At 44.8% G+C, this 16,372-nt stretch overlaps 1 protein-coding gene across 6 annotated transcripts in view; it reads right to left on the minus strand.

Moving 5' to 3' along the window:
* Window positions 1-16,372, minus strand: part of CCDC150 (coiled-coil domain containing 150) — a 200,571-nt gene that overhangs the window by 117,266 nt on the left and 66,933 nt on the right. For all 6 annotated transcript variants that reach the window (XM_077290128.1, XM_077290129.1, XM_077290130.1 and 3 more), the window contains exon 9: window positions 3,847-3,939. In XM_077290128.1, coding sequence (XP_077146243.1) covers window positions 3,847-3,939 — 93 coding nt within the window. The remainder of the gene's footprint in view (window positions 1-3,846; window positions 3,940-16,372) is intronic.

Consider the following 16,372-nt stretch of genomic DNA (forward strand, 5'->3'; position numbering starts at 1 on the left):
GCGACTCCCCTTGCTGAATGCAGAGCTGCATGGAGCATGTAATCTGCTACAACAGCAATTTGAACCGCTTGGTCCGACAGTTCAGGAGCGGATGCTTGGAAGGCTTGTAAATTGTTTGCCCAGGCCAGGATGGCCTTGGCAGCCCAAACTGAGGCGAACGCGGGAGCCAGGGATGCCCCTGCAGCCTCGAAAATTGAACGAGCCATGCGTTCTACCTGCCGGTCTGCTGCGTCCCTTAGGGTTGAGCTATCTGGCAGTGAAAGGAGGGTCTGTGCTGCTAGCCTGGAGACTGGGGGATCCACTTCAGGTGGATCTGTCCATTCCTTGGTGTCCTTCTGTGGGAAGGGGTACCTCGCCTCCAGATATTTGCGATTAGCGAATTTTTTCTCAGGCTGTGAGAGCTGTTTTTTTAAGGATCGCCTTAAACTCTGGGTGGTTAGAAAAAACCTTAGGCGGCTTCAGAGGTCCTTCAAAGGAAATCTGATGTTCTGGGGCCTCTGGTGGCGGATCAGAAATGTCCAGCACCCGATGGATGGACGATATTATGTTCTCAACTAGCGCTGTATTGCTAGGAGGGATTGGGATCAGGGAACCCTCAGTTTCTCTGTCTGAGTCAGAGTCGCAGATGCCTTCCGAATTCTGTGTATCACTGAGGCGTCCCCTGCTGGGTGAGCTGGGGAGGAGGCCTTCTCTGGTTGGGGATTGCGGAGATCTGCATTGTCTGTCCCTGGAATGGGACGGTCTAGATGACCTGGAGCAACGGGTGTCTCTCCCTAGAGGGGGATGACCGTGTGCTATGGGATGACGCAGATGGACTTGATCTATGGATCCGCTTGCGTCCTGACCTAGACGTGGATGTGCCAGGGGCATCTTGTTCCTGAGTCAAGCTCTCCCGTTGTTGGGTAACGGTCATAGCCGGGGCATGACCCTGCAGAGCCTGAAGCAATGTGGAAGTTAGGTTATCTATAGACTGCGTCATAGATTGCGATAACTGAGTAGCCCATTCCGGTGTGGCATTAGACACCGAGGCATTGGCAGGGGCTTCTTGAGGCTGTGACACAGTAGTTTGTATACAGTTCTGACAATGCGGGTACGTGCTGCTACTGGGGAGAGCGGTCCCGCAGGCTGTGCAGAATGCATAATAGCAGTTCTGCCTGGTTCTCTTAGACCTTGAGCCCGGCATAGTGCACAGAGTGCAGAAGTGCTGCCAGCAGATGGACCTTACAGGGGTAGAGAACCTACAGGGGAGCCTTATAGGTAATATGGATTCACAGCTGAGTAAAGATAACCCAGCTGTGATCTTACCCCACCAGTGTACCCCTAGGTCCAGCGCCGAAAATCCACAGTCCTGTGCCCCCCGGAGACTGGCTGCCTGGTCCTGCAGACCGGGAGATGCAGGGTTAATCTGCAGCCGAAAATGGCTGCAGAGACAGAGGAGAGAGGAGGAGAAGGGGGCGGAGAGCTGGAAAAAGGCGGCAAGGCTATAAAAAACCCGCCCTTTCTGTCTCGATCCGCCCCTTGTATGACACTGTAGAGTGTCATATTTGTCATCCGGGGGGCGGGCCGGGGGGCGGGCCGGGGGGCGGAGAGGAGGCTGCTGCTTCAGCTAGGCCGAAGCCGGGGCCTAAATTAGGTGCCTGAGGCCCAGAAGGGCTCCAGGCCGGCGCGAAAGTCCGGGAGGGGGTCGGATCTGAACCGGACCCCTCCGGATTTGAAGGCAGGATGGCGGTGGGGCTATAAGCGGAAGGGGGAGCCCGGCTGGGGTCCCCCTGAGGCAGTATAGAGCTGGTGCTGCCACAGAGACAGGGACGCAGGGAACCCTGTGTCTGTATGTGCCATGCCTGCCTGCACTCCCCCCAGCCCCAACAGGAGCCCGCAGCTGGGCTGGGGTCCCTGGATGCAGGCGCAGTGTGCTGGCCCATTGCTGGGAGCTGTAGGATGCTGCCTGTACAGGCCTTACCTGAGGTGTCTCAACCTAATACCCCCAGAGGGGGATAGGGAGGGTGCTTTTGTCACACACCTTCAGGGGCCTTTATCCTCGCCTCGACCTCAACCCAGAAACCAAAAGGAATTGGGGAAGGAGGGGGGTCTCGACTTCGAACCAACACCCGAGAGGTTGGGGAAGGAGCAGCATGGGGAATAGCCATCTCAACTTCAACTGGGCACCCCATAATAGGGGGCCGAGGAAGGAGCCATGCCGGGGGTCTCACAGGAGACCCTCTTTTCTTCATCTGTAATCCCGTCGGAAAACGGGAAACGGAGTAAAACGGAGTAAAAATCTTTAGGTGTGCCTCCTTTGCGACACTAAGCAAAAACTGGAGAAGGCTGATGCCGTCCAGGGGTGTATACTGCACAGGAGGAGCCACAGTTAATCTTTTTCAGATTATGCATAGTGTCGCCTCCTAGTGGACAGCAGCATAACACCCATGGTCCTGTGTCCCCCAATGAGGCGACAGAGTAAGGGGCTATGTCATGATTCTTTCATCTTTAACCACTTCATGACAGAGCCCTTTTTCGTTTTTTGCATTTCTGTTTTTTACTCTCCTTCTTCCCAGAGCCATAATTTTATCTTTCCGTCAATATGGCCATATTAGGGCTTGTTTTTTGAAATTCCACAACTGTTTTTGGATTTTCTTTTTTTTTACCATGTTCACCAAATGCTAAAACTGACCAGCCATTATGATTCTCCAGGTCATTACGAGTTTATAGATGCCAAACATGTCTAGGTTCTTTTTTATTTAAGTGGTGAAAAAATAAAGTTTGTTTAAAAAAAAAAAATTTGCGTAATTTTGACTTATAGTGTCTCCATTTTTCATGATCTGGGGTTGGGGGCTTATTTTTTGCGTGCTGAGCTTATTTTTTTTTAATGATACCATTTTGGAGCAGATACAATCTTTTGATCGCCCGTTATTGCATTTTAATGCAATGTTGTGGCGAACCAAAAAAAAACGTTATTCTGGCGATTTGACTTTTTTTTTTCTCTCGTTGCACCATTTAATGATCGATTACGGTAATTCTTTTTCATATTGATTGGCCGATTCTGAACCAGCGATACCAAATGTGAATGTTTGATTTTTTTTTTTTTATTATTTTTAATGGGACAAAAGGGGGGCGAATTGAACTTTTTATATATTTTTTTTATATTTTTAAAACCTTTTTTTTTTTTTTTACTTTTGGCATGCTTCAATATTCTCCATAGGAGGCTAGAAGCTGCCATAACTCGATCACCTCTGCTACATGCAGGCAATGATCAGATCACCTGTATGCAGCAGAAATGCTCACTTGCTATGAGCGCCGACCACCGGGTGGCGCTCATAGCAATCCGGCAGTGACAACCATAGAGGTCTCCTGGAGACCTCTGGTTATGCCAACCCATCGGTGATCCACGGTCATGTGACACAGGCGCCGATGGGCGGGATTTCTGGCAAGCATGTGTTAAATGCCGCTGTCAGAGTTTGACAGTGGCATTTAACGGGTTAACAGATGCGGGAGGATCGCGATTCCTCCCGCAGCTGTTAGCGGCACATGTCATGTTTCAATGGGGTGAAAGGGGGGGGCGATTTGAACTTTTATTTATTTTTTTAATATTCTTAAATCATTTTTTTAGACTTTTGGCATGATTCAATAGTCAAAACAATAATACCATGAAGGGTTAAAGAATATGGAAAAAATAAATAAATAAAAAAATAGAAAACAATTTTCAATGAATACCTCAAGACAAAAAAGAAAAAGACTTAAAAAAAAAAAAAAGTGCAAATGATAACTCAGGACTTATATCGCTACCTTTTGACCTAATTTACTCTGCTGCTACCAAATGAGAGTGCAATTCAATTTACTGAACGTTACCTGAACTTTTTCTGCTGCTTCCCGCAGAGCAACAGAGTCGGCTCGCATTTGTGCTATCTCGGCCTGAGCTTCTTCACACTTCTGCTTAATAATCTAACAGAAAGGAAGAATCATAAGTCTGATGTTGTTACAGAGAGGACAAACAAAAAATATATAATCACCAGTAACACATTCTAGAATCCCTTCACCCTGAAGCCCGTTTTCACCTTCATGACCACGCCAAATTTTACAATTCTGACCACTGTCACTTTATGAGGAAATAGCTCTGGAACACATCAATGGATCCCACTGATTCGGAGACTCTTTTTTCGTGACATATTGTACTTTCTAAAATTTCTTCGATATGACTTGTGTTTATTTGTGTAAAAATAGGAAATTTGCTGAAAATTTGGCAACATTTAATTTTATGCCCTTAAAGCAGAGAGATGTCTCACACAAAACAGTTACCGCATTTTAGGCTTTGTAAGACGCTCCGGATTATAAGACGCACCCCAAATTTTGAGGATAAAAATAGGACAAAAACTTTTTTTTTTTAATAAAATGGTGGTGCTTTTATAATCCATGCGTCTTTTTGCTTACCGGGGGTGGTGGCTGCGGTGAAGCGGGGTCCCAGGGTCGCTGCCGGAGGAGGCAGAAGTGGAGCGTTGCTGCAGGCTGGGATGAGGGGGTGTGCAAGTGTCCTGTGCTTTCCTGTGCGGTGGACTTCAGGAAAATGGCCGCCGGGAGGAGATCTCGGCACCAAGATCTCGGGAGATGAGATTTCAGCGCTGAGATCTCATCTCTCAAGATCTTGGTCCCGAGATCTGCCTCTCGGCGGCCATTTTACCGATGTCCACTGCGCAGGAAAGCATGGACGAACTGCCTTGGGGCTCTGGCCTTTCACGAAATGTCAGCAGAGCCCCCCGCAGCACCGGAGACGCCAGCATCATTCTGGGCAGCGGTGGTGGACACCCCCTCATTCCAACCTGCAACGGTACCAGTAAGAGGTATATCCGCAATGTAAGATGCTCCCCCATTTCCCCCCTAAATTTAGGGGGAAAAGTGCGTCTTACAAAGCAAAAAATACAGTAATAATTAGCTTTTCCCACATGTCTACTTTACAGCAACACAATTTTTAAAACAGAATATTTTCTTTGTTAGGAAGTTGAAAGAGTTAAAAGTTGACCATCGATTTCTCATTTTTCCAACAAAATTTACAAAAACTTTTCTTTTTCAGGGACCACCTCACATTTTAAGTGACTGAGGGGCCTATATGACAGACAATACCAAAAAGCTACACCACGCTAAAAAATTGCACCCCTCAATGTGCTCAAAACCACATTCAACAAGTTTATTAACCCTACATGTGCTTCACAGGAATTAATGGAATGCGCAAGGAAAAAAAAAATTAACAGTTTACTTCCCCCCCCTTCCTTCACAAAAATGTTACTTTACCCATTTTTTTTTATTTTGACAAGGGTAACAGGAGAAAATGGATCACAAAATTTGTTGCGCAATTTCTCCTGAGTACACCGATACCCCAACAAAGTATGCCATTTTGTAAAATAGCACCCTCAAGGAATGTATCTCTAGATGTGTGGTGAGCAGCATGAACCCCAGGGTGCTTCACAGAAGTTTATAAAGTAGAGTTGGGTAACCGCAGGCCCACGGGCCGAAACGGCGTACAATTACCTTTTGTCCAGCCCCTGGGCAAATTCCCGAAAACCGCAGTCAGGGCCCCCATCAGGGCATTACTGCCTTTACTGGTGTATAGGGCCCGGCGAGCAGAAGGAGCCTGGAGCGGGCTCCTTCTCTTCTGCTCACCGGGCTCCAGGGGTTCAGTAACTTAACGAGCGTCATCAGATGCACATTCAGTTAGAATCTATTGCCGTGCGGGAGGATATCCTCCCACATGGCAACAGTTAACAGCCGCCAGCCAAACACAGGCTGACAGCTGACGTTAGCGTGCACATTGCTGGCGTATGACGTCACTGCCATACGCCGGGACGACAGTCTGCACCTCACATGAATCTAGCAGAGGACATCGCTGGATCTCAGCCAGGTAAGGAGAAACTTTTTTTTTTGTAAAGCCGAACTACGGGGGTCCAGAACGGGACGACACGTGGTGTCCAGAACGGGACACAGGATGTGGGACATTATTACTGTAGGGGCTACTTAAAGGATATTATTTTTGAGGATATTATTTTTAGTGTGGGGGAGGAGAGGTCATGTTAATGTGCAGAGCGACACGGTCGCTTTATTTCTTCATCTGGCATAGTGTAGAGGTTGGGGAAAAATTGAAGAATGTGCTCTAGATAATTGTTATTTTCTGCAGAGACAAGTCCTAGCTGGAAGAAATGATGGCGATCTCTGCTGGATGAAGATGAAGGACTTTAATTATAGGCATCAACGGTGAGTCAGTGTGCACTGACACTGTATACTATATACAGAAGTCCTGTGTAAAATGTCACTGGAGATCACTGTATTACTTGTACACTGACACTATATACAGAGCATCCGTGTATAATGTCACCGGTGATCACTGACACTATACACTATGTACAAAGCTCCTGTGTATAAAGGCATTTATGGTAAAATTTGTATTGTTTTTTTTTTTTTAACCCCTTCATGACCCAGCCTATTTTGACCTTAATGACCTGGCCGTTTTTTGCAATTCTGACCAGTGTCCCTTTATGAGGTAATAACTCAGGAACGCTTCAACGGATCCTAGCGGTTTTGAGATTATTTTTTCGTGACATATTGGGCTTCATGTTAGTGGTAAATTTAGGTCAATAATTTTTGCGTTTATTTGTGTGAAAAAAATGGAAATTTGGGGAAAATTTTTAAAATTTCGCAATTTTCAAATTTTGAATTTTTATTCTGTTAAACGAGAGAGTTATGTGACACAAAACAGTTAATAAATAACATTACCCACATGTCTACTTTACATCAGCACAATTTTGGAAACAACATTTTTTTTTTTGCTAGGAAGTTATAAGGGTTAAAATTTGACCAGCGATTTCTCATTTTTACAACAAAATTTACAAAACCATTTTTTTAGGGACCACCTCACATTTTAAGTCAGTTTGAGGGGTCTATATGGCTGAAAATACCCAAAAGTGACACCATTCTAAAAACTGCACCCCTCAAGGTACTCAAAACCACATTCAAGAAGTTTATTAACCCTTCAGGTGCTTCACAGCAGCAGAAGCAACATGGAAGGAAAAAATGAACATTTAACTTTTTATTTACAAAAATGATCTTTTAGCAACATTTTTTTTATTTTCCCAAGGGTAAAAAGAGAAACTGGACCCCAAAAGTTATTGTACAATTTGCCCTGAGTACGCCGATACCCCATATGTGGGGGGAATCACTGTTTGGGCACACGACAGGGCTCGGAAGGGAAAGAGCGCCATTTGACTTTTTCAATGAAAAATTGGCTCCAATCTTTAGCGGACACCATGTCGTGTTTGGAGAGCTCCTGTGTGCCTAAATATTGGAGCTCCCCCACAAGTGACCCCATTTTGGAAACTAGACCCCCCCCCCCCCCAAGGAACTTATCTAGATGCATAGTGAGCACTTTGAACCCCCAAGTGCTTCACAAATTGATCCGTAAAAATGAAAAAGTACTGTTTTTTTTCACAAAAAATTTCTTTTAGCCTCAATTTGTTCATTTCCACATGGGCAACAGGATGAAATGAATCCTAAAATGTGTTGGGCAATTTCTCCTGAGTACACTGATACCTCATATGTGGTTACAAACCACTGTTTGGGCACACGGCAGGGCTCGGAAGGGAAGGAGCTCCATTTGACTTTTGAATGAAAAATTAGCTCCAATCGTTAGCGGACACCATGTCACCTTTGGAGAGCCCCTGTGTGCCTAAACATTGGAGCTCCCCCACATGTGACCCCATTTTGGAAACTAGATCTCCCATGGAACTAATCTAGATGTGCGGTGACCACTTTAAACCCCCAAGTGCTTACATAAGTTTATAACGCAGAGCCGTGAAAATAAAAAATCTTTTTTCTTTCCTCAAAAATTATTTTTTAGCCCACAATTTTTTATTTTCACAAGAGTAACAGGAGAAATTGGACCCCAAAAGTTGTTGTCCAGTTTGTCCTGAGTACGCTGATACCCCATATGTGGGGGGGACCACTGTTTTGGCACACGTCGGGGCTCGGAAGGGAAGTAGTGACGTTTTGGAATGCAGACTTTGATGGAATGGTCTGCGGGCATCATGTTGTTTGCAGAGCCCCTGATGTGCCTAAACAGTAGAATCCCCCCATAAGTGACCCCATTTTGGAAACTAGACCCCCCAAGGAACTTATCTAGATATGTGGTGAGCACTTTGAACCCCCAAGTGCTTCACAGAAGTTTACAACGCAGAGCCGTGAAAATAAAAAATCATTTTTCTTTCCTCAAATATGATGTTTTAGCAAGCAATTTTTTATTTTCACAAGGGTAACAGGAGAAATTGGACCCCAATAATTGTTGCCCAGTTTGTCCCGAGTATGCTGGTACCCCATATGTGGGGGTAAACCACTGTTTGAACACACGTCGGGGCTCGGAAGGGAGGGAGCACCATTTGACTTTTTGAACGCAAGATTGGCTGGAATCAATGGTGGCGCCATGTTGCATTTGGAGACCTCTGATGTGCCTAAACAGTGGAAACCCCTCAATTCTAACTCCAACACTAACCCCAACACACCCCTAACCCTAATCCCAACTCTAGCAATAACCCTAACCACAACCCTAACCCCAACACACCCCTAACCACAACCCTAACCCCAACACACCCCTAACCTTAATCGATAATCCTAACCCTAATCCCAACCCTAACCACAACACACCCATAACCATAACCCTAACCACAAGCCTAATCTTAATCCTATTTCCAACCCTAGCCCTAATTCCAACCCTAACCCTAAGGCTATGTGCCCACGTTGCGGATTCGTGTGAGATTTTTCCGCACCATTTTTGAAAAATCCGCAGGTAAAAGGCAATGCGTTTTACCTGCAGACTTACTGCGGATTTCCAGTGTTTTTTGTGCGGATTTCACCTGCGGATTCCTATTGAGTAACAGGTGTAAAAATGGGTATTATACCTACCGATAATTCGGTTTCCAGGAGTCCATCCTGACAGCACTCTGGAGGACGTCCTCCTCCTCCTTGCAGGGACAGGAAACAACACGAGAGGTTAAAAGGTCCCACTCCGCCCCCTTTCCTTTAGTGTTTTGACAAGTACCACACCATGGATAGATACCATTTGAATTTTATTAACCAAATCATATTTACAGCATATGACATAGTATACATAGGGGGGGAAGTAACGGTGCTGTCAGGATGGACTCCTGGAAACCGAATTATCGGTAGGTATAATACCCATTTTCCAGGACGTCCCCCTGACAGCACTCTGGAGAATACCAAAGAAACTCCTTTAGGGTGGGACAACTGCCTGGAGAACTTTTCTCCCAAATGACATTTGCTGTGTTGCTAACACGTCTAGTTTGTAGTGTTTACAGAATGTGTTCACACTAGCCCATGTTGCGGCTTTACAGATTTGTTCTAATGATGCCCCCGCCCGTTCAGCCCATGATGCTGAAATGGCCCGAGTGGAATGAGCTTTTATTCCCACAGGACAATCTACCCCTTCTGATGCATAGGCTTTTGAGATAACTGTAGTTTTCCATCTAGCTATAGAGGTTTTGGATGCTTTTTTACCCCTATTTTTACCTCCAAAAAGGATAAATAGATTGGGATCTTTTCTCCAAGTACTAGTGGCCTCTAAATAGTCTAGTACTGCCTGTCTGACATCAAGAGAATGCAAGGATTGTTCTTTTGTATTAGAGGGTTTATTGCAAAAGGAAGGTAGAATTATTTCCTGATTTCTGTTTTGTACTGAAGCTACTTTGGGAATAAATGATGGATCTAGTTTTAAGATTATATGATCCTCACGAACCTGGAGGTACGGGTCCCTAATTGACAGGGCTTGTATCTCCCCTACTCTTTTGGCCATTGTAATTGCTACCAAAAAAGCTGTTTTCCAAGTTCGTATTGCAATGGGCATGTCACCTTTAAGGGTAAAGGGATCTTTACATAGGGCTCTGAGCACTAAATTTAAATCCCAAGTGGGAGTTATTTGTCTAAACGTGGGACGTAATCTCTGGATTGCTTTTACGAATCTGATTATCCAAGGGTGAGAGGCCAATGGATAATCCAGGAATGTGCTAAGAGCCGAAATCTGCACATTAAGGGTACTAGGTCTCAGCCCCATATTGAATCCAGATTGGAGAAAATCCAGAACTCTGGGAACATCTGGGTTCTCCGCCGTCACGGCCGACCTGCCACCTTTCATACAGAATTTCTTCCAAATTTTGTAATAAATAGCTGAAGTCACTGGCTTACGACTAGCTTGGATAGTTGAGATGACTTCATCCGATAATCCCCGCGATTTCAAGATGTCCCTCTCAGGATCCATGCTGAAAGGTGTAATCGTTCCGGGTTTTGATGTAACACGGGCCCTTGATGAACGATGTCCTTCCATAGGGGAAGTCTGATTGGACTGTCTGTTGTCATTTGTCCTAACAACGGAAACCAGCTCCTTCTCGGCCAGAATGGCACAACCATCAGCACTGTTGCTCGGTCTTCCTGAATCTTCCTGAGCACTCTCGGAATGAGTACTATTGGAGGGAATGCATAAGAGTGGCTCGACCCATGTTTGACTCAAGGCGTCGACTGCTTCCGGCATGTCCATAGGGTTGAGGGAATAGAATCTTGCCACCTTCGAATTTTTTCTTGTAGCGAATAGGTCTATCCTGGGAGTTCCCCAATGATGACATAATCGGTGAAAGATTTCTTGATTTAATTCCCATTCTGTCGGACAGACTTCTTTTCTGCTCAAATAATCTGCCAGGACGTTTTGAGATCCCTCTAAGTGGACTGCTGTGATCGACAGGACTGTGTTCTCTGCCCAAAAAAATATTCTTCGTGCCAACTCTTGAAGTGGTTTGTGTCTGGGACCTCCCTGATGTCTTATGAAGGATACCGCTGTCATGTTGTCTGTTAGGATTTTCACATGCTTGTTCTTCAAGCGAGAGCGATTCCTTCTTAGAGCTTCCCAAATAGCGTAAAGCTCTCTGTAGTTTGAAGATCTTTGACTGATATCTTCTGGCCATCTGCCCTGGATGAATGATCCTTCTAGATGGGCTCCCCAACCCCACTGACTGGCGTCTGTAGTAATCACCACACAAGGGTTCAAGGTCCATGGAACACCCACTCTTAGGTTGCTGTATTGAGTCCACCAGTGCAATGACTTTTTTACTGCTCCTGTCAGATGGATTACTTTGTCCAGTGATGACTGACGTCGATCCCATGTCGAGAGAACCTGATCCTGTAACAATCTTGAGTGAGCCTGTGCCCACCTTACGCAAGTGATACAGGCCGTCATCTTCCCTAAGATCTTCATGGCCGATCTTATAGTAATCCGATGTTTTAGGAATTGCACTATTAACGCTCTCATTGACACCTGCTTTTCTCTTGGCAAAAAAGATTGTCTTGAGGTGGCATCTAGAAGGACTCCCAGAAACACCTTCCGAGATTCGGGCTTTATGTGTGACTTCTCCTGGTTTACAACCCAACCTAGATATTCTAGGACTGAAATGGCTCGATCCCTGTGTAGGATTAAGGTGTTTTTTGTTCTGGCTACCAGCAGAAAATCGTCCAAATAAGGAATTATTGTAATTCCTTCGTTTCTTAAGTATGCCACCACCTCTGCTACCAGTTTTGTAAATATCCTTGGTGCTGAGGCCAGGCCGAACGGGAGACACTGAAATTGTAGGTGGCAGGTTTGGTCCGGAATCTTTACAGAAAACCTCAGAAGCTCCTGAGATGTTGCATGGATTGGTACCTGATGATACGCACTTTTTAGGTCGAGCGTACACATTACCGCATCTTTGTCTATGAGGTGGACAGTTGTTTTTATTGATTCCATTCTGAATCTTTTGTATCTTACATAGACGTTCAAGGGTTTTAGGTTTATTATTGTGCGAGTTTTTCCCGATGGCTTTGGAATTGAAAATAGTGAAGAGTAGTGACCTCTGGCTATTTCTGTTTTGGGAACCCGCACTATAACCTGAGACCTGAACAACTTCAGAAGGTCCGAGAACATTGGTGAATTTTTTGCCACACTGGTGGGTGGTATACACCTCTGTGGTGCTGTGGATACGAGCTCTATTTTGTATCCTTCTGCAATTATTTTGAGGACATAGGCATTTTTTGTAATCTTTTTCCAGTTCAGGAAAAAACTGAGTCTGCCCCCTATACCTATGGCGTCATTGTCTCCTAGATCTAGGGCTTGATCCAAACAGGGAATTTCTTCCCCTTCGGTTCTGAGAGTATGCTCCTCTATAGGTACCTCTGTTGGATCTCCACTGTTCTCTATAGTCAGGCTGCTTGCCTCTATAAGAACTTCGAGGTGGGGGTCTTTTCCGAAATGGCTGAAACTTTTTCGGTTTTTCCTCTGGAAACCCTTTTTTATTGTCTGAAGCGGATTCTAGAATGTCATCTAATGCCTGTCCAAATACCTTGGATCCTGAAAAGGGAATAGCACATAATTTATTTATAGATGCATTATCTCCTGACCAAGATTTAAGCCATATAGCCCTACGAAAGCTTCAAAGTGAAGGACAGCATCCAATCCAGGTGAAGACAGAAAACACTTTATTGTGCCAGTAGTGCGACGTTTCAACCTCACAGGGTCTTTATCAAGCATACATAACAATCCAAGTGACGGCCTTAAATAGGAAGTGGGTAATCACCACCTATTAGGTCCGCCCCCATCATTTACATATATAATATCTTGGTGATCAAAAATAATAACATAAATATATAAAAAGTGAACCATATACATTTAAAACTTAATCATAATGTCACTGGAAGTATCGGTTATACACAATGTTACATACGATCACAGTAGCAGGCACATGTGGAAGGTTAAAACATAAATAAACAACACTATCTGTCATTCCTCAGCCTATCAGAGCAATTTATACATAAAGTACCTATCCCTGGGCTTGTACCATACCCACCAATCGGTACCTGTGATGATGAACCAATACAGGACCGCGATGCATAGACACCTACTTAGAATGAAGCCAATCCAGGCTTCATAACGGCTTCTAACGAACCTCCTCCCAAGCTAAACATCCATCGCAGCGGAGGCAAGGTCCTAGGTCTATTGCGCATGACCGTCGGCTCCACAACTGCGCAGTACATGTAAAACATGCAGCGCCGCTGTTAAAGGCCGGCGGCCATGCCCACCTGCATCGCTACTAACCCCATATGAGAGAGCCAATCCAGGCTCATTCTACTTCAATTGGAGACGCCCTTTACATCGGTCACATGATCGGCCCTCAATGACATCAGCAAGAAGATCACCAGGCCAGTGCGCACGCTCCACGGCTCTCCAGCAACGCACAATCACATGATATAGCGCTACCACGGACAGTCGAAGGGCACGCCCACCGGCCAGCAGATCCTATCCACATATAGGCTTCCCAAAGACCACATATAACAGTATATCCCACATATATACATCACATCATATGATACATGATATGATGTATTATAGCATGGCATATACAAAATATAGCATATAAAAAGATCAGATAAATATGAATACTTATACCTCCATTTCCCTTTTATTAAAGTAACCCCTATATATATAAAAAAGGAATCCCATTTCTACATTATCATATCCATGGTTATAGAACCACTAGCATTAGAAAATTGCTCCTCAAAAAGAGGAAAAAAAGGGGGGGGGGGAGAGGGTAAAACATACAATATAGATCAATCAATTGTATATCAATATGTAACCGAAGACAACAGTAGACATACCCATTCACCAATTAAAAACATAACTATACGAATGTGGGCCACACGAACCACAAACAGGTTGATCAAGCTACACACAGTAGAAGATTGTAGTCAACATTTAACCCTCCAGGTTGACGAGAGCCCAACCTCGAGATCCATTTCAATTCCTTCTTTTTTAATAATTTAACTCTGTCGCCCCCCCTGCGAAGAGGAGGCACACTGTCTATCACCCTAAATCGTAACTGACTGATAGAATGTCCACTCTCAATAAAATGTTTGGGTATCGGCAAATCCACCTTCTTAGTTCTAATTGTACTCTTGTGTTTGCCAATGCGTGCTTTTATTTCCATAGTTGTCTCCCCCACATATGTCAAACCACAAGGACAAACAATAAGATAAACAACAAAACTTGAGGTGCAGGTATATCTTTCTTTGATTGGAAAACTATGGCCTGTACGGGGATGATTAAAGGAATCCCCCTTAATCATATTGCTGCAGCATGCACATCCCAAGCATGGGAAGTTCCCGAATTTCGGGGGGCCCAGGGTTCTCTGCACACTGCCTGCTGTAGGACCAACATCCGATTTTACTAACTTGTCCTTTAAATTGCGTCCTCTCTTATAGGACAAAATCGGTGGCAGAGTGAATTCTTTAATTTCAGGTAAACCTTGATGTAAGATGTGCCAATGTTTCAAAATAATATTCTTCACATGTCCACTAGCTGTACTGTAAGTGGACACAAATGGGATTCGCTTGTCTCTAACCCTAACCTTCTTTTCCCTTACATCAGCCCTTGAGGTTACCCTAGCCTTATACATGTGTTTTCTAACTCCATTCTCCGGGTAGCCTCTGTTAAGAAACTTCTTACACATGTCCTCCAGTCTAGAATCAAGACGTGACTCCTCCGAGACTATCTTTCTTACTCTAAGCATCTGGCTCCAAGGGAGCGACTCCACCATGCTTCTTGGATGATAACTGTTAAATTGCAATAGGCTGTTCCTATCCGCGCTCTTAATATATAAGTCAGTTTTCAATGTGGACCCAACCTTATACACCAGTGTGTCTAAAAATTGTATCTGTTCCTGGGAATGTGTGATCGTGAAACTGAGTTCTGGGAAAATGTTGTTTAGCTCATGGTGAAAATCCAGTAGCTCACTAAGTTGTCCCTCCCAAACTACAAACACGTCATCGATGTAGCGCCACCAGGCCCGGACACAGGACCAGAACCGGGAGACATACACGTGCTGGTCCTCGAGTACCGCCATGTAGATGTTTGCATAAGTGGGGGCCACGTTGGACCCCATGGCGGTACCCCTCAGCTGCAGGTAGTAGTCATCCCCAAACAGGAAATAGTTCCTTCTGAGGATGAACTCCAGCAGCTGGAGGACCAGACGTGCACAGCCCGGCCCCATGTCCGAGCCCGATAGCGCCACATCGACAGCCGCCAAGCCCCTATCATGCTCTATAGAGGTATACAACAAACCACGTCAAAAGACACTAGCAACGTTTCGGTTGTAACACTTAGGTTTTCAATTTTATTCAAAAAGTCATCCGTATCATGAATGTAAGATCTTGCCATTGAGGCAAACCCAGATAACACCTTATCAAGGAAAATTGACACTTTATTAAAGATGGAGCCACGCCCCGAAACTATCGGGCGACCCGGGGGGTTAAAATAATCCTTGTGGATTTTAGGCAAAACATACATCAGTGGTCTTACAGGACAATCAGTGATCAAATACTCGGACAGCTTAGAGTCAATCAGGCCATCTGTTAAGGCCTCATTGACTATAAGCAAGCTGTAACTCTCCTTGGAAACGCATCGTAGGATCCCCTGTCAACTTACAGTAGACATTCATATCTGCCAGTTGACGTAATACTTCCGCTTTATATTTTATGGTATCCATCACAACCACTGCCCCACCTTTGTCGGCGGTCTTGATTGTGATGGATGTATTATTAGAGAGATTATCCAATGCTCTCTTCTCGTCTATAGTAAGGTTATGTTGACCACGATTTCTATGCGACCTTCTCAAGGTCTCAAACTCTTTTTCCACCAACTGGATAAAGGCCTCCACTACATGGGTTTTAGTAGGTGGCTGAAACTCACTTCTATTGTAAAGGCCAACACCCTGTAAAGAAAAAACATCAGTGTTTGCCGCATCAACAGAATTTGTTGTTATATCTTGTTTTTTATCTGCAAAAAAAGTTGTTAAACGACACCTCCTAAAAAAAGCAAAAAGGTCAGTCTCAAGTGCAAACCAGTCCGGTGTATTAGTGGGACAAAATGTAAGGCCCTTTTCTAAAACACTCAGTTCAATTGTAGATAAATTTACAGAGGAAATATTCACCACAAGAGTTCCTTCTTTTAGTTGTTGAACCTCCGTTTCTCCTCTCCATTCCTCTGTTTGGTTGCGGTGTTCCGTGTCACTCTCTGAGCTTGTACTGGCTTTGTTCCTTTTATGTTTCCTACCGCCCCTCCGATATTTCCTCCTGGGGTGGTATCCGTCGGTGTCTCCTTTTCTAAAAAATGCATAGACGTTGAAGCTCCCATATTTGAGTCATCAGTGGAGTCAGACTCTCCAGTAGTGAAACCAAATTGTTGTTTATTGCCCTCATGGGCTCTCCGTCGGCGTGGTTGAAAAGTTTTATGATTCTTATATGCGGACGTCTG

The sequence above is a fragment of the Ranitomeya variabilis genome, chromosome 2 (assembly GCF_051348905.1).
Source record: "Ranitomeya variabilis isolate aRanVar5 chromosome 2, aRanVar5.hap1, whole genome shotgun sequence".
Classification (NCBI taxonomy): Eukaryota; Metazoa; Chordata; class Amphibia; order Anura; family Dendrobatidae; genus Ranitomeya; species Ranitomeya variabilis.